Genomic DNA, 17,973 nt, shown 5'->3' on the forward strand with positions numbered 1-17,973 from the left:
CCTCCGGCAGGGAGAGGCTGCACGGGGCTATGGCTTCTTTAGCCCTGTGCAGTCTCCCGGCAAGGAGAGGCTGCACGGGACTAAAGGGGAAGCCAAAACAGCGAGCGGGATCCATCCCGCTCGCTGCCTTGCCTTCTTCCATAGCTGTGCGCAACCCCTCTGGCAGGGAGAGGTTGTGTGCAGCCTGTACGTTGCTCTTTGGGGCTGGGGGGGATTTTTTCTTCTTCTTGATTTCCCCCCCTAAAAACTGGGTGTGCCCTATGGTCCGATGTGCCCTATGGTGCGAAAAATACGGTAATTTGAGAGGCAGACCTACTGAAAGGGGGGGAAACACACCTTGCAGTGGCCTCAACCGATGTCTGTGGTTGTCTAACCACTGCCATGTGCTCCCTTTCCCTGCCAACCTGTCTACACCTGCCCAGCCCGGGGGGGGGGGGGAGAAAGAAGCCTAAGCGCTGCAAATGACTAAGCACCACACCTGGGCCAGAAACCTCCACTCATCTGAAGGGTTTGGGCATCCCCAGAACCAATTTAAGCCAGAGCCAAACTGAGCATGTAATTAATTGCACGACTGCAATTTAACATGGCCGGCTTTTAAAGATGTCGGTAGCGGCTGTCAGGATTGGGACAGCAGCTTGTGGGAGGGAGGAGGCTTTGATCATGGATTCTTTAGTTGAGATTCCTGCATTGGGGTCCCTTCTACAATCCTGTGATTTCTGGATAGGTAGCGGTATGGGGTGAGGAGAAGGCCGTGGTGAGCATTTGGGGAGGCAATCCTGCTCTTCCCACGACCATTACTGCTGCCACTTAAATTTTAAAAACCACGCAGGTTAAATTGCAATCGTGCAATGAACACTTCTTAATTCGGACCCTGGTTTATGCTGCTGCTTGGACTATTTACTACAAGTCATCTGCGAACAAAGATGAGCAGAGGCGTCTGGAGCGAAAGGGTGAAAGGTCCTGCACTTCCCTTTGTGGACACTCACCCATCTGTAACAGGAACGTCTGTTCGGCCTTGCCGTGCTCGTTCTCTGCCCAGCACGTGACCCCGTTCTGGGCCAGTTCAGGGGTCACCTCCACCGACAATTCGCTGACGACTCTGTTGCCAAAGGTCCTCGCAGATGGCTGGGAAGAGAGAAGCAAAGAATGGCAGCATTTCGCATGGGACGGAGTCTCTCTCCATGCCCAGCTCTCTGCCTCGCACCTGATACACCTTTGTTTCTACCTGAACAGGTGAGTTGGGATGACAGAGGCCTTTCTCCATGCAGGAGCTACAATGAAAGCAGTCAAGATTGCTGCTGCAGAGCAGGGGTCAAGAGACTCAGCTGAGAACCAGGTTGACGTGTGCAATGTTGGATCCGACCTCATTACAAATACTGACCTACCTCGCAAGGTTGTTGCAAGGATGCCCAAGGGCAGAACTACAGCTTACTTTGGCCAATATGTGTCCCCAAACCTGCATAACTATAAGATAAGCAACTATACAAGCTATGGAAGACTTCTGAAGGCAGCCCTGTACAATGGTACCTCTGGCTGCAAACGGGATCCGTTCTGGAGGCCCGTCCGCAACATGAAAAGAGCGCAACCCGCAGTGGCGCATCTGTGCATGTTGCGATTTGCTGCTTCTGCGCATGCATGTGAGGTCATTTTGCGCGTCTGCGCATGCGGCGAAACCCGGAAGTAACCCTTTCTGGTACTTCCGGGTCGCCGTGGGACGTAACCTGAAAGAACGTAACATGAAGCGGACTTAACATAAGGTATGACTGTATAGGGGAGATGGACAAACAGGAATCCTCACAAAACGAAGGGAGAATTCTCAGCGCTGTCCTGTGAACTACAATTCCCAGTGTGCCTTGCGTGTTGGTGGTGAGGGGGCGGACTGGGGCGAAGTCACAGCAGAGACAGCTCTTCTGTGTCTACTCGTGGCCTTGGGCTTTTTCTCGCAGCCCCTGCCCACTCCCTCTGTTCATCTCGGCGCACAAAGAGGCCACCCAGGGAGTCCACTTCCCCCAGCTTGACAGCTTGAGAGCAGCTGGGTATCAGCAGGCAAGGGTGTGGGGGAGAGAAGGACCCCTAAAAACAGCGGTTTGCGAATCATCTTCCAGCAGGGAATCCTGCAGACGCTGACTCACCCACTAATGAACCCCTTGCAAGCCTGCTTTTCAGCTCCAGGATGTTGCAGGGGATTATCTGGGTTCGTTTTGGGGCACAGGTGCTGAATAGGGGGCCCCCAAGCAGTTCTGTCAGGTCTCCTTGTGATCTGTGGGGTGAGCTGCACACTGCACTGCCAGCCACGTGGGAACAAAGCACTCTGGCCTAAGGCAGCAAATTGTCTGCTCCACAGAATCAAAAGAAGAGACCCAACACACACACACACTCACACACCCTTGAGGGAAGCTGATCTGCGGCCAATGGCCTCATTTGAGAAAGACCTGACCAGCTCCCAAGAAATCCAGCAGAAACACACTCTGCAAACCTCTGTGCCCTCAGGCCCAGAGTAGGGTGAAGGGGAAGGTCCAGCGCCCCTGTAAGGTAAAGGTAAAGGGACCCCTGACCATTAGGTCCAGTCGCGGCCAACTCTGGGGTTTTGGCACTCATCTCGATTTATTGGCCGAGGGAGCCGGCGTACAGCTTCTGGGTCATGCGGCCAGCATGACTAAGCCACTTCTGGTGAACCAGAGCAGCGCACGGAAACGGCATTTACCTTCCCGCTGGAGCGATACCTATTGATCTACTTGAAATGACGTGCTTTCGAACTGCTAGGTGGGCAGGAGCAGGAACCAAGCAACGGGAGCTCACCCTGTCGCAGGGATTTGAACCGCTGACCTTCTGATTGGCAAGTCCTAGGCTCTGTGATTTAACCCACAGCGCCACCCGCGTCCCCAGCGTCCCTGTAGGGTGCTACAATTGCTCCACAATCCTCACCAGCTGGTCGCCTGCGTTTCCCCGACAAAGCTCTTCGCGCTGGACTCACCTCTTCCCCAGTGACGCTCCACTTGATCTCTGGCTCAGGGTAGCCGAAAGCAGAGCAGGTAAAGGTCAGTTTCTGGCCCAGGCTCTGGTAATGGCGTGTGGACTGGGGCTGCTCCACTTGCGGGGTTCCTGTTTTCGGGAAGGAGGAGGAAGTCAGGACATAACAACCAGGAGGGGGCACATGAACCCTGCCCCCCAAAGGCTTTTAAGTTCTGGGCCGAGGAAAAGGATGGATTCTGCAACATGCACAGAAAATGCCAGCCAGCCTCTCTCCGTGACTAACAGCATGAATTATATCCATCTATGTATTCTAGTGAGCTTCTAATATGGCCTATACACCTTCAAGCTGGTCTTCATAGTCTTAGGGCCTGGAAAGTTGCTAAGTAAGGAAGGAAGGAAGGAAGGAAGGAAGGAAGGAAGGAAGGAATCCCATCAGCAAACGTTGTCCCCAGTCCCCCTTTCACAGAATCATGTACGCGATTTGTGTCCAAGATTTGCCTAATCTTGGCCTTTTCTCCAAGGAGCTCCCATTTTTATCGCCACGGCAACCCTTTGAGGTAGGCTGGGCTGAGACACAGCCATAGGCCCAAGCCTATCCCAAGCAGTCAACCAACGCCTGAATGGCAGTGACTGGAAGACTGCGTCACTCGTGCAGTACATGTTGCGGTGGTTGATATTATTAATGCTTATTTAATTTGTATGCCGCCCTTCATCTACAGCTCTCAGGGCAGTTCACGACGTAACATTACAACACAAAACCACAAAGCACGCAGTAAAAATATGAAAAACAACAAACCAAATAATCCCCCCCCCCACAACACTTTTAAAAGGGCAACGGATGAGAGTTGGAAGAGAAACTGGGAAGGAAGGATTCAAGCTCACCGTGTGGCCTTGGGTCAGTTTCTGACTCTCAGGCAAACCTACCTCACAGGGTTGTTGTGGGGGGGGGGACCACGCATGCCACCTTGAACGGCTCAGGACCGCAATACCTCCAGGACTGCCTCTTTCCACATGAACTGCCCTGGACCCTGTGACCCTCTTCTGAGGCCCTTCCTCATTTGTCTCCTCCACAAAAGGTCTGGAGGGTGGCAAGATGACAACGGGCCTTTTTCTGTGGTGGCTCCCTGTTTGTGTCATGCACTCCCCAGGGAGGTCCACCTGGCTCCTTCACTATACACCTTTAGGAGCCAGGCAAAAATGTCCCTCTCCAACCAGGCCTTTGGCTAATTAAGGTCTGACACCCTTTTAAACATATTTGTGAGAGGGGGTGGAGGTTACTGGTTGGGGGGGGGCGTCCTTTGTTGTTTTTATTCTGTATTTTGTGCTTTTGCCTTGCATTTTTATGTTGTGAACTGCCCTGAGCCCTATGGATGAAGGGCGGTTTACAAATTTAATTAATAAATAATAATAACAACAAACAACAACAACGCCTTGGAGGAATGTATCAAGACAGATAAATAACATGTCCTGTTCTGAGGCTTCCCTTGAACATCAGGTTGTCTCCACTGTGAGAAAAGGATGCTGGAGTATTATGGGCCGTCAGCCTGATTCTTTTCTTAGCTTCCGCCGCCCCTCAACCAGCCTACCTTCCACCACGACTTCCACCGTCTGGGTCCGTTGCAGCCCAGGTATGCTGGGCACAGAGGCTTCACACGTGTAGCCGCCAGCCATGTGGTAGTTCAGTGAACTCAGGGGCAAAGTCTCGCCGTCTCCCACCTTAGTCTTTCCCTGCAGGGGGAAGGGGGAGGAAAAACAAGAGACTGCGTCTGAATGGTGCAATTCCCGCCCAAGGGAGGCTAGCCCAGCTCCCTCTTTGTCATCCGGCAGCCTGAGACCTCCCTGCTCAGCAAACAGAGAGAAGACGGGATCTGCTCACTCAGCTGCTGTCCAGGCAAAGTGGATCTGAACTGCTGGTCCTAAATGTGTTCCAATGCATTTTAATGATTGTTTTTAGCTGGTTTGTTGCCTCGCCCTTTTTAAACGCTGTAAGCCATACATTGAACCCCAACTTGGGATAAAGGCCGGACGTAAATAATAATAATAATTATAACAATAATAATAATAATAATAATAATAATAATAAATTTTATTTATATCCCGCCCTCCCCAGCCAAAGCTGGGCTCAGGGCGGCTAACAACAATCAAAATAATCCAACATTCTAAAAACATTCATTATAAAATTAATTAAATTGAAATTAAATGAAATTGAAATGACCTTAAACCATCATCATTACTTCTGAAAGTGGGGCCACCTGCCTCGAGCCTTTGTGAATGGGCAGGATTTTCGGAAGACATTCATATTTAGACAAGCCTACCCAGAAAGTTTGTAGGAGTTTTGATTTGTTTCATTCTACTCTACTGCGGTTTAAACTTTCTGTATGTTTTAAATTACGGTTGCAAATCTTTTAGTGATAAGGTTATTGCTTTATCTTTTTTTTCCTAAAACGCTTTTGAGGCTTTTTCCACAATCAGGCGGTATATAAATTTTATGAAATAAATAACTACAAGGCGAAGTACAATTAAAAACAAACCAGGCGGAGAGATTGCTCCTAGACTCACCACCCACCGCCAGATGAATTTCCCAAGCATCTCCATTCTTACGCTTAAAATGCAAGTTTCTATCCCTCAGTGTGGTTGCAGCAGGTCTGATAACCCACAGGTAGGGTGCCTTTTGAAAAGACTCTGGTATTTGGAGATTCATCACTTCTGACTGCCTGCCATTTCCACCCTTATGACCAGCAGGACAGTCTGCAACCCAACAGGGTGGTTTTCCTGCACAGGCTCCATTTACAACTATGGGAAGCTGGGCAAGAGAACCGTTGCATTCCTTTGAGCGGGCAGATTTAGGCTTTGTTCTGCTAGCTGCGCCTTTCGAGAGAAGTGCCGTTTCAGCCTTGCAAGTTGCAAATTTAAAGACACAGTTCTGCGAGACGAGATAAGGTCTGAGTTAAGCCGCTAGAGGAATGAAGACAATAGGGAGAGACGTGTGGAAACCATCACAACCCGCCCACGGCACCTGCGGAGTTTGTGCTTTGCAAGAGAGCAAGGAGATGAGTCCAACTTCCGTTTGCTCCCCCACTTTCCCCCAGGAAAACCTGATGTTTAATCGCAACAAATGGCGATGCTGAGCTAGATCGCAGCTCATGCGTTATTTTGTAAGCGTGTGGCGCCTCCACCCACCTTCTTCCATAGCAAGGTGGGCATCTGGGAGCCAGTACCAGAGCAGGTCAGCTCGATGTTTTCACCCAATCTTGCCATCACCGTCTTGTTTGGGTTCAGAACCAAGGGGTCCAGATCTAAAGTGGGAACAGGGGGAAGGGTGGCAGAGAGAGAGAGAGAGAGAGAGAGAGAGAGAGAGAGAGAGAGAGAGAGAGAGAGAGAGAGAGGTGACAATACTCAGGGTTTTGATGGAAGTGCAACAGCAGGGATCATTCAGTTTGTAATATAAGGGGTTAATTCCATTCTCAGTGATAGTCAACTACCCAAGAAGGGCGTGTGCGGAGGTGTTGCTTGGCAACCAGACAGATTGGCAAGATCTTCCATGAAGCAGCGAGTGCTCTGGTTGGCTGTGTAGTTTGGAGGAAGTTTCTCCTCTGTATGTTTGGTTGTACATCTCCCTGCTATGTACATTCTCCTCAAATTCTACACCATTTTTGCTTCTTCTCTAAGGTGTTGTCAGGATTACTTTTCTCACTGCCGTCATCCCCCACCAACCTGTCTCCCAGCACGAGGCCCTGTTGCCCCCTCCCCCAGCAGTCCATGGGTCACTCACAGTTGACATAGATGGTCACCTCCTTCTCCAGCTCTACGGTACTGGGGCTGTCAAAGTCCAGCACCTGACACCGGTACGTCCCGCCGTCTGCCTTGGTCACGTGCGGAAGGCTCAGGATTCCGTTGGCGCGGGACCCCAGGTCTACCTGTGTGTCTTCACTCTGGATTTGCAAGGGAGGCAAAAAGGGGAGGTCCCCCCCAAAAAAGGTCAGGAGGCCAGTTTCATCTGGAGCGAAACAGCAATGGCAACCACCACCCAGCCTGAGGCCTGGAGAAGTGACTTCATGCCCACTGCTGTCAGAAAGGATGTCCCTGTTTTCCAACTCATAAAGGTAAAGGTAAAGGGACCCCTGACCATTAGGTCCAGTCGTGGCTGACTCTGGGGTTGTGGCGCTCATCTCGCTTTATTGGCCAAGGGAGCCGGCGTACAGCTTCCAGGTCATGTGGCCAGCATGACTAAGCCGCATGAGCAGCACACGGAAACGCCGTTTTCCTTCCCGCCGGAGCGGTACCTATTTATCTACTTGCACTTTGACGTGCTTTCGAACTGCTAGGTTGGCAGGAGCAGGGACCGAGCAACGGGAGCTCACCCCGTCACGGGGATTTGAACCGCCGACCTTCTGATCGGCAAGTCCTAGGCTCTGTGGTTTAACCCACAGCGCCACCCGCGTCCCTCATTTCCAACTCATATCAGCAGATAAAACCAAAACACACAGATCGTCTCAAACCCCCACTGCCTTCCCCCAGGAAGGAAGAGGTTGGACATGGATAATGCGTCATGGTCAACAGTACCTTTATTTTGTAAAAGACGTACTCCGGCGGGGGATAGCCGTCTGCCTGGCATTGCAACTCGATATTATCCCCTTCCTTGATGACCTCTGGGGAATCTACAGAAAACTGCACGTTCTCTGTGAAGTCTGAGGAAAGAGGGTCACACTGAAACCACATGACTATTTATTTCTGTATTTCAGTTACAGATAGGTAGCCGCGTTGGTCTGCCATAGTCAAAACAAACAAACAAACAAACAAACAAATAAATAAATAAATAAATAAATCTGAAGAAGTGTGCATGCACACGAAAGCTCATACCAAGAACTAACTTAGTTGGTCTTTAAGGTGCTACTGGAAGGAATTTTTTTTATTTCTGCATTGTTATTATTATTACAACTATTAATCGTAGATCTCTGCAGTCTGTGGAAGAGTTTCTCCTGCACGTTCCAAAGATCTCGTAAGCCTGCTGCTGCACAGTATTTATTTGCTTATTTCTTGCATTTATAACCCCACCTTTTTCTCCAAGGAGATCAAGGTAGTTTATACGGTTCTCCTCCTTCTCCTCCTCCTTTAATCCCCATAACAACCCTGTGAGGCTCGCCAGGCTGAGAGAATTTGAGCCATGGGACTGCGCACCAATTCCTTTAAGTACCTAGCTACGCCTGACCACGATACAATAAAATTAGAACCAATGCGCGGCAAGATCCTAGAAGCAGGAGCATTAAGGTCATACATCAAAGCCCTCAGCCAGGATTAAAGCAAATTAAAAGCCTGCCGGAACAGATTTATTCTGAACAATATTTGTAATCCTGCACCTTCTACCTGACTAGCAACCTCTGAGCAGCTTGCAACAAATATAATTTTAAAAGCAAAACCAAAAGGCGGGTGTCTTCATAGAAGCGCAGAATTAGAAGGGACCACAAGAGTCATCTCTAGCCCACCCACCCCCCAGCATCTTTCACCCAACGTGGGGCTCAAATCTACAACCCTGAGCTTAAGAGTCCTATGTTCTCCCGAATGACCTATCCCTCAGGTGGCACCGACCCCTTCTGGCTGAACCTCTAAAAGAAGGTCAAAGAGGAAAGCTGCTGGAGGGCATTTTGCAGTCTGCGGGCCACCACCAAAAAGGCCCTGCAGCCATCCACTGGGCCTTCGCTGAGGATCAAAGGCAGGCCTCCAAAGGAGATTTTAAAACTTGGGCAGGGACACGAACATGTGTAAATCGCCTCGGAACGGTGGTTTGGAAGGGAATTAATAAAGCAATAATGATAACATTGACACTGTCACATGGAAAATGCTTACTGAAGGCCACCACACCTGAAACCATACAGGATGAATGCTCCACAGAAGCTCCCAATATTCCCACGTAACTTACAGTGCAACGTGAGGTGGAAGGGGTCCGACTCTGCGGTGCCAACTTTTCCATGCGGCATTGCGTAGCTGACGTGGCAGAGGAAGCTGGAGTCCTTGTCAGATTTGTTTACCCGCAGGTACAGCGTGCTGGAGACGGAGAGCAGCCCTGACGCCTCTTTCACTGTCCGTGACACGACATACAGCTCTGGGGAGGAGCACAGGTATACAGGTGATGCAGAGAGTGAAGCCAGCTGGCCGAGGGGTACATGGGGAGGCGAGAACTCTGGAAACAGGGCAGCACAAGGATACTTTCCAACGCATCATTTTGGCGATTTGAAAGAAATACAGTGGTACCTCGGTTTTCGAACGCAATCCATTCCGGAAGACAGTTCGAGTTCCGAAACATCCGAAAACCAAAAACTCATTAGCCAACAGCTAGGCCTCAGAATGTTGCACTCAGGGGAAGCCATGTTGCATGTTCGACTTCCGAGGCGTGTTTGAAAACCGAAATGTTTGTCAACGGAGACGTTCCAAAACCGAGGTACCACGGTATATAAAATGGCAACTTTCACGCAGTTTAAGGATTTAGCAGCTATATGGTTTTCAGCTGTGTGGTAAAGGTAAAGGTAAAGGGACCCCTGACCATTAGGTCCAGTCATGACCAGCTCTGGGGTTGTAGAGCTCATCTCGCTTTACTGGCCGAGGGAGCCGGCGTACAGCTTTTGGGTCATGTGGCCAGCATGACTAAGCCGCTTCTGGCGAACCAGAGCAGCGCATGGAAACGCCGTTTACCTTCCCGCCGGAGCGGCACCTATTTATCTACTTGCACTTTGACGTGCTTTCGAACTGCTAGGTTGGCAGGAGCAGGGACTGAGCAACGGACGCTCACCCCGTCGCGGGGATTCGAACCGCCGACCTTCTGATCAGCAAGTCCTAGGCTCTGTGGTTTAACCCACAGTTTTGTTTTAATGGGTGGTTTTAGGGTTCTGCAGGAATAGAGGCATATTTTGAGTGATGCAGGCCTATTTTAAGGGGGAAAATAAATTTAAACAGGCAGCACTCTAGCACAGAGCAACCTGAGGAAAGGATAAGAGAGAGCACCTGTTTGTCTATACACTTATTCCAAATTAGCCTCAGGATGGCATAAGATGCTCAATGGCAGTCAGGAACGTAAGACTGAAAACGGCAGTGGCAGTCAGGGATGTACCTAGAGCTATGTTTTCTCAGACAGCTCATGTCCTCGAAGGAAAGTCAACAGCAGAAAAACAGCTTCCTTACCCTTATTGCGTTCTGTGGAAGCATTCAGAGAGCGGCCATCTTTGTACCAGTTGATGGTTGGCACCGGGTTGGCGTTTTTGCTGGTGCACGTCGCAATCTGGGGAGGAAGGAAAGGCGGTGAATCACTGTTAAGGCCCTGCTGTGACCACTCTCCCTCACTCTCCTTGGGAGAGTTCTCCCACCTGGGATGTTAGCTAGCCTTATTTACAGTCACAGCCTGCCACCTTGCCAGCGGGGCTGTACAAAAAAAAAAAAGAAAAAAGAGGAAACGCTAAATTGTGCTGGTTTCTGCAACCTAACTTCCTGTTAATCGCTTCCTGGCATAAAACACCCCAAAGCCATTTACAATATATATATATATATAAGTTTTAGCTGCAACATGGACACGGAATGGGTTAAAATAATCTCTATTTTAAAAGTCTTGTTGAAAAAGTAAGGCATTCAATAGGAACCAATAAGGTAATATTGGCAAGGCTGAAGGCCCAATTTTTACGTCACTTGGAGGGGGCCTCCTGAGGAGATGGCAGTTGGCTGGAGCACCGTCTCCTGCCGAGCGCAGTGAGTGTTTTGCATGATTTATTCTTTCTGCTGATTATGAGGAGAGACAAAGCTATATAGGGCAGAGAAGCCTGACTCCGGACAACTGGAAATCTTATTCAGTGGCCTCCCCTGAGATTCACCAGGCACAGCCCACACAGTTTGAAGCACGAGAGCTAGAAAGATGATTTCTTTCTTTTTTTAAATGGAACACAAAACGGAGAAGTTCAAGTAGTTGAAATCTGAGACTGATGCCATATTTAATTCCCATGGAACTATGGGGTCTACCAACTTGAAGGGACGCTAGATCCACACACCCAAGGAAAGGCTTAAAAACCTCCCTCATAATAATAATAATTACGGGGCAGGGAACACTCTCAAGGCTGTTTCCAGCTCATCCTCATCTATCTCTTTGAGCCATTTCACTTCAGCGCCAGGAAAGGGGCTGGAGAAGGGTGAATTCCTCTGAGCATGTACAGAGTACTCTCCCTTTGGTGTGAAGGCACCAGAGTCAGTGCACCTATTCCAAGCCCTGAGGTCAGGAAATAAGGCTTTCAGGCACTTCCATGGTTTTGTTTTTGTCTTTAAGAAAAGGATAGCAGCATCTCACCTCTGAGGCGTCCTCCTCAGTCACAGAGAGGGTTCTGCTATTAGGTATGACCTCTGGGGCTTCAGGTGCACCTGTTCGAGGAGACAGTAGAGGTCAGATAAAGTAGGGCCATTGACTACTCTGCTCACTTACAAGACTTGCCATGTTCTGTGTGTACATCCCTGTTTTTCTTTGAGGATGGGTCCTGAGTGGGTGACTATGCAAGGCGGGGCCTTTTCACCAGTGGCACCCAAACTGCGGAAATTCCTTCCTAGGAAGTCCCGCCTCCTCCCATCTTCATTCCCCAGATTCAAGAGGAAATGAAGAGATTGGGAAAACAAGTGAGGAGCTCTGGTCTCGGAACAAAATTCAGGGTGATCTCACGCACAAAATGCAGCCCCCCCCATCAGTAAACAGGTTTCCCAAAATTTGTGGTGTGAAAAGGAAACTGGGTTTCCTGCTACAAGTCACTAATCAGTATGTGGACGGAGAGTTGCTTATTTTGCCATAAAGGCTGCTATTTATATAGGAATAAGTATGGCGGTACCATGGAGAGCTGAAAACACAAACGACATACGTTGATATCAGTTTTGTATTACACAAATGGTTGTTTTTTTAAAGAATATGTTTTAATATGTTTCATGCTTCAGTGTGAATGTTTTCATTTTGCTAATCCTAATTATTAACTTTATGGATTACTGGTTATAAATAGAAGAATAAGAAGAGTTTGGATTTTATATCCCGCTTTATCACTACCTGAAGGAGTCTCAAAGCGGCTAACATTCTCCTTTCCCTTCCTCCCCCACAACAAACACTCTGTGAGGTGAGTGGGGCTGAGAGACTTCAGAGAAGTGTGACTGGCCCAAGGTCACCCAGCAGCTGCATGTGGAGGAGCAGAGATGCGAACGCGGTTCACCAGATTACGAGACTACCGCTCTTAACCACTACACCACACTAGCTCTCATATAATGTTTTACAAGGACAGAATAATTGCCACACACAGGAAGAACAAGGGTATAGTCTGAGTGCCTCACTTGTAGTTCTGTAAATCATTTAATGCGTCAACACGAATGGAAGTTATTAATATTGCACTTGAGACTTCAGAGAAGTGTGACTGGCCCAAGGTCACCCAGCAGCTGCATGTGGAGGAGCGGAGACGCGAACCCGGTTCCCCAGATTACGAGACTACCGCTCTTAACCACTACACCACACTGGCTCTCCAAGAGTACTGAATTTTTTGTGTGAGTTTCTGTTATCTGGTTTAAATTCTGTTATCTCGCTTGGTGCTGCTGCGGTTCAAGGACAAGCACAATAGAAGTTATCTTATTCAATAAGCAAGGTTGGTGGGGGGGGGAGGAGTGGACCCCAAAACAAACCAGCACTGAGCTAGATTCTGGGACCACAAACCCCATTGCTTCCTCTTTATCAGAGAGGGGGAAATGATCAGGCGTCTCTGTTTATTAGCATGGAAGGTGTGTGGACAAACACAGCTGTTTCCCTTGTCCCATTTGTGTTTGCAGGTGCATGACAGAGCCACTGGGATGTTGCTGCAAGCAGCCGTTTGATGTCCCAAAGTCAGGTAGGCTGACCTGTACCTGGCCACTGGAAGACCATGGCCGTGGAAACTCGGAGCATACAAGACCCATCAGCATTAGGTTGCTGGAAGGGGAAAGTACAGACAGAATGAGAGATGCAAGCCACCTTTGGAAAAAAAGAGCGGAGGTGGCATCTCCAGGTGTTTTGCTGCAGGCAGGGAAACGATTTCGTAAGGGAAGGCATTACGCATCCTGCGAAGAAGCAGCTGGGTGCTGGAGGGAAAGAGGTTGGCCCAGGAGGACTGGGTTGCAGGGAGTTATGAGAAGTCCTAGATAGTCCCAGATGGGGGGAGATCAACCAGGATAGCAAAAAGATGGGGGCACAAGGTATTTCTCGCCAGTTCAGAGTGGGAAGGTTGAGTGATCTCCCTGCAATGCGACAATATGTTCCATTGGTGTTCTGATAGTCGAGGTTCCTGCACCGCAAGGGGGTTGGACAAGGTGACCCTACAGGTCACTTCCAGCCCCACAATTCTACGATGCTATTTTATCTCTAAGAAATTATGTCTTTCTCAAGCAGGACCAGCGTTAAGCAAGGCAGGGCTGCCACAAAACCAGGCTCAAGTTGTGTGTCTTGGTTTCTCGATTTGATCCTTCCTTGCGGTCCTGAACATATTGTGGTATTTTATGTGTTGTGACTCGCTGTCATTTTTACTGATTACAGTAATTTGTTATTGCAATTGTAATTGTTAAGAGTGAATTGCTATTTGATTGTCGTTTGCTGATAATTTAATTTCATTGCGTACTATTATATTCCAAAGGATTATTATATTATTTGACATAAGTTGTTTATTTTAAAGTTATGTTTCTACTGAGACTTATTTGTATTGGATTAGATATAAGGTACTGTTTCTTCAGCTTGTAAACCGCCTTGCGTATAGTAATATAAGTAGGCGGTATACAAATTAGAAGTGAAACGAAATGAAAAGGAACACAAAAAACAGGGGCCTTCTAAGGAGATAAGGAAACAGGTTGACACAGGTTGAACTGGTGCAAGGCAGGCGTTTCACAATATCTTAACACTGTGTGTCCTGTCTCCACAAAACACCAGCTTAGTTCTAATTTGTCCACAGGTTAATGTGGAGGACGACACCTAGAGAGGATGGGCCTTATCATTACGCAAGGCAAAGAAGGGACACCTCAGGCTGCAGTTCTGAGGGCACCATTAAGCTGCCAATCATAATAATAGCATGAAATATTTTACCACCATTAGGGATGTTCTGCTTCAGGTACCAGAAATATATTGGGCCATCTCAGGGCCTAGAATTTCCTCTTTAGGAGCCTTTCAGAGCTTGGCAAAGGGAATACGGAGATGACATAAAAGGGCCGAGACACCCGGAACAGAAAAAAAACACATTTGGCCAAGAAGGGTTGCGCAGCAGGGATTGTTTTTCTTCTATCAATTGATTCACACGGTGCTTTTAAGGGCTAGCCAAGCCAAGAAGAGCAAGATTCATTTTTACTGATTCACAAGGTGCTTATGCAGATAACTTAAGGGAAGGGAGAGAGCTCTCTGGCTCCAAGGATCTAAATCCCAGCCGCAGGGACTTATTTAGGCTTTGTGCCAGTTCATGTGGAGGCCTAAGGGTTAACCAAAAAACGGTGTGTTTGAAGGCAAGGTTGGGATCTGAAGGTCGAATCTGCAGGGCCGGTCCAAGAGATTTTGCCGCCTGAGGCAGAGCAATAAATCTCCACCCGCTCGCAATTCACATGCACAAAGCCTGAGGGTAGACAAATTATTTTGGTCCTGCAGGCAGAAAATCCTACAAGCACCTCTCCTCCTCCTTGCCAATCTACTAGCAATAATTTAGGTAGCTGGTCGTTTGCTAGCCTTCTTTGACAGCCAAAACCAGGACCCTGAGGCAGCCGTTTCACACTGCCCCAACGGTAGGGCTGGCCCAAAGGAGACTTTCAGGTGCAAGGGGAGCAAGGGTGGAGCCAGGAAACCTGTGGGCAGGCAGCGAAAACAAGGGCAAGCCGTAAAGAGAGCTTTACGAGGGAAGGACAAGGAGACAAGATGGCGGCATGAGTGCCTTGTGGTCCGAATGGCAAGAGAAGCGATGGCAGGAGCCTCACCGTACACCTTGAGTTGCGTCACTCCCATTCCGCTCCCTGCGGCGCCCGCCGTCACCTGGCAGGAGAAGGCTCTCTCGTCAATCACCTCGGCTGCTTTGATGACCAAACTGTGGCCGGCTTCCATGGAGGCGCGGTCCGTGTACTCGGTGCCTCTGTCCACTCCCTGCCGACCCTGATCGCTGTAGGCCACACGCCGCTGCTCCCCGTTCTTGTCCGTCTGCAGAGGTATTCACGGCCAAGGACAAAAGGGCTGGTTACTAAGGGCGTCTAAAAGCACCACACACCCCAGCCGCCATTATCCGCCTTCCCAAGACCAGGATACTCACAATGAACCACTCCACCAGGGGCAAGCCATCGTGACCTTCCGTGGTGTGAGTGCAGGAGATGGACACTTTGTGGCCTAGCTGGACCTCCAACAAAGACGGGACGGACACTTGCACTTCTGCGTGGCATTCTGGGGCTGAGGGGAGGAGAAAAAGAATGAATGAATGAATGAATGAATGAATGGCGATCAGGACTGACCAGAAAACAACCTAAGGCCATGCTCAGTAGTAGATTTTGTCAGAGGTTTTCCTCAAAACTGATAGGCCCAAGGCCCACCTGCCTAAGGACCTATGCAAGCAAGCCCCATAAAAGGTAAAGGGACCCCTGACCATTAGGTCCAGTCGCAGACGACTCTGAGGTTGTGGCGCTCATCTCGCTTTACTGGCTGAGGGAGCCGGCGTACAGCTTCTGGGTCATGTGGCCAGCATGACTAAGCCACTTCTGGCGAACCAGAGCAGTGCACGGAAACGCCGTTTACCTTCCCTCCAGAGCAGTACCTATTTATCTACTTGTACTTTGATGTGCTTTCGAACTGCTAGGTTGGCAAGAACAGTGACCGAGCAACAGGAGCTTACCCTGACGCGGGGATTCGAACCGCCAACCTTCTGATCGGCAAGTCCTAGGATCTGTGGTTTAACCCACAGCACCACCCGCGTCCCAGCAAGCTCCATATGCACCGTCAATGGTTCTTCCATATCCCATATTTTTGCCTCCAAGCTGGCAACTTTTGGGCTTCCTTCTAGGGGGGCCGGATTCAGCTTGGGGGCCACCAGTTGCTGACCTCTATCTTAACAGCTGTGTCGCTGTCAAGAGCTCCTTCACTGTAATCCTTACAAAGTGCTCAGTGCTGCCCACCATTTTTTCACGGGGCACGTTCATTACAGACTCAATTTCCCAAAAACGTTAACCACCAAAATTAATTACAGCACATTTTCGGACATGGCAGCTATAAACACATACTTTTATTGTGGCCACATAATGGTCATAAAAGAGGATTGGACAACTTAACAGAGGATAAGGCTGTTGATAGCTCAGTTGGTTAGGGCGTGGTGCTGATGATGCCAAGGTTGCGGGTTCGATCCCCATACGGGACAGCTGCATATCCCTGCAGATGACCCTCGGGGTCCCTTCCAACTCTAGAATTCTATGATTCTTCCCATGATGGCTATGCTCTGCCTCCACGGTCAGAGGCAGCAATACTTCTGAATACTAATTTCTGGAAACTACATAGGGGAACAGTGCTCTTCCGCTTGCCTGTTTCTGTTTCTGGCGGCCTCTGTGAGAACACGATCCTGGACTAGACGGGCTGCAGGCTTGACCCAGCAGGTTCTCCTTATGTTCAAAGTTCACCCTGTGGTTTAAATCCATGGGAAGCCGCCTTAAACCAAGTCAGACCTTCGGAGGCCTTTATTCTTATATGCAACGGCCGCAGCTCGGACTTTGGTGGCAAAGGGGTGGAAGGAACAAGAACCCCCGACAATAACGGACTGACATTACAAGCTACAAGAATTTGCTGAAATGGCGCAGTTAACAAATACCCTGAGAGGCAATTCAAAACAAAAATTTACGGAAAAGTGGGATAGATATAAATCATATGTTCAAAAATACAGTAAAAGTTCGCTATCTATGCTAGCATTTGATTGACGCTGGAGTGAGACTGAGTTGAGAAATAGGACTAAGAACACATATTGATATAGGAATGTATTAGATAATACGTAAAGAAATATACAATAATAAGAGTACAAAAAGGAATATAAAACGGGAAAGACAGGAAGTCTAGTGTGTTGGTATGTATATGATTTGGGCGGGGGAACTGTTTTTGTTTTTTCTCTTTGTTCTTTCTCTTTTTTGTTTCATTTTCTTTCTAGGTATATAAAATTTGTATATAATTTATGTATACATGTTGGAAATCATATTATAGTAAGTCCTGTAATGTAATATGACAACGTTTACCGTTGTAATATAAGAATGTTAAGAAATAAATAAAATGCAAATTCAATAAATAAGTAAATAAACCAAGTCAGACCAATCTGTAGTTCCATCTACTTCAGTGCTGCGTACACAGACCGGCAGCAGGTCTCCAGGCCTTCAGGCAAGGCCCGACCCGGAGATGCCAGGAATTGAACCGTGGGCCTTCGACAAGAAAGGGCAGTGCTCTGCGCCTAAGCTACGGCCCTCGCCCATCATTTTAAATAACAAATAACAGCAGTGTGTTTTAGGATTTATGCAGCTCCCACAAAGTGTTTTTCAAAGTGCTTCCTCTCAGGCCTCGCCGGTGAAATCCTGCAAGATAGGCATTTATTCTCATATTGCAAAGGTTGAGGCTGAGGAGGGAAAAATATCCGGGCGGGGGGAGGGTGTGTGTGGTTGGTTATTTGCCCAAAGCTATCTAATAAATTCAGAGCAGAGATGAAATCTGAACCGTGTACTTCCTGGCTCACAGCACTTGCTCTTATCTATTATGTGACAGCAGCAGCTTTCGCCAGCCTATCTTTTCAACAAACAGGTCATCCCCCCTTCACGGGGCTGTTATTGTTTTTTTGTAAACAGCGGCCCTTTCCTCTGCCCCATCCATGGCAACAGGAGGAGGAGGAGAAACATTGAAATTGGCAGCTCATCTTTTATCACAATGGGTAACATTCCCAATGGGAAGTAAAACGGCCTCTGAAGGGAATGCAATTCATCTCTCTGGCCTATAAATGCCTT

General features: G+C 48.6%; 1 protein-coding gene across 1 annotated transcript in view; it reads right to left on the bottom strand.

The window, feature by feature from the left end:
• Positions 1–17,973, bottom strand: part of BCAM (basal cell adhesion molecule (Lutheran blood group)) — a 63,629-nt gene that overhangs the window by 13,646 nt on the left and 32,010 nt on the right. Inside the window, exons 2-12 of the mRNA XM_081922113.1 lie at positions 15,270–15,403; positions 14,944–15,160; positions 11,294–11,364; positions 10,147–10,243; positions 8,891–9,073; positions 7,537–7,661; positions 6,746–6,905; positions 6,154–6,269; positions 4,560–4,701; positions 2,975–3,102; positions 987–1,125 (exon numbers count right to left, since the gene is read on the bottom strand). Coding sequence (XP_081778239.1) covers positions 987–1,125; positions 2,975–3,102; positions 4,560–4,701; positions 6,154–6,269; positions 6,746–6,905; positions 7,537–7,661; positions 8,891–9,073; positions 10,147–10,243; positions 11,294–11,364; positions 14,944–15,160; positions 15,270–15,403 — 1,512 coding nt within the window. The remainder of the gene's footprint in view (positions 1–986; positions 1,126–2,974; positions 3,103–4,559; positions 4,702–6,153; positions 6,270–6,745; positions 6,906–7,536; positions 7,662–8,890; positions 9,074–10,146; positions 10,244–11,293; positions 11,365–14,943; positions 15,161–15,269; positions 15,404–17,973) is intronic.

Source organism: Podarcis melisellensis, assembly GCF_964234715.1.
Source record: "Podarcis melisellensis genome assembly, chromosome: 8".
Classification (NCBI taxonomy): domain Eukaryota; kingdom Metazoa; phylum Chordata; class Lepidosauria; order Squamata; family Lacertidae; genus Podarcis; species Podarcis melisellensis.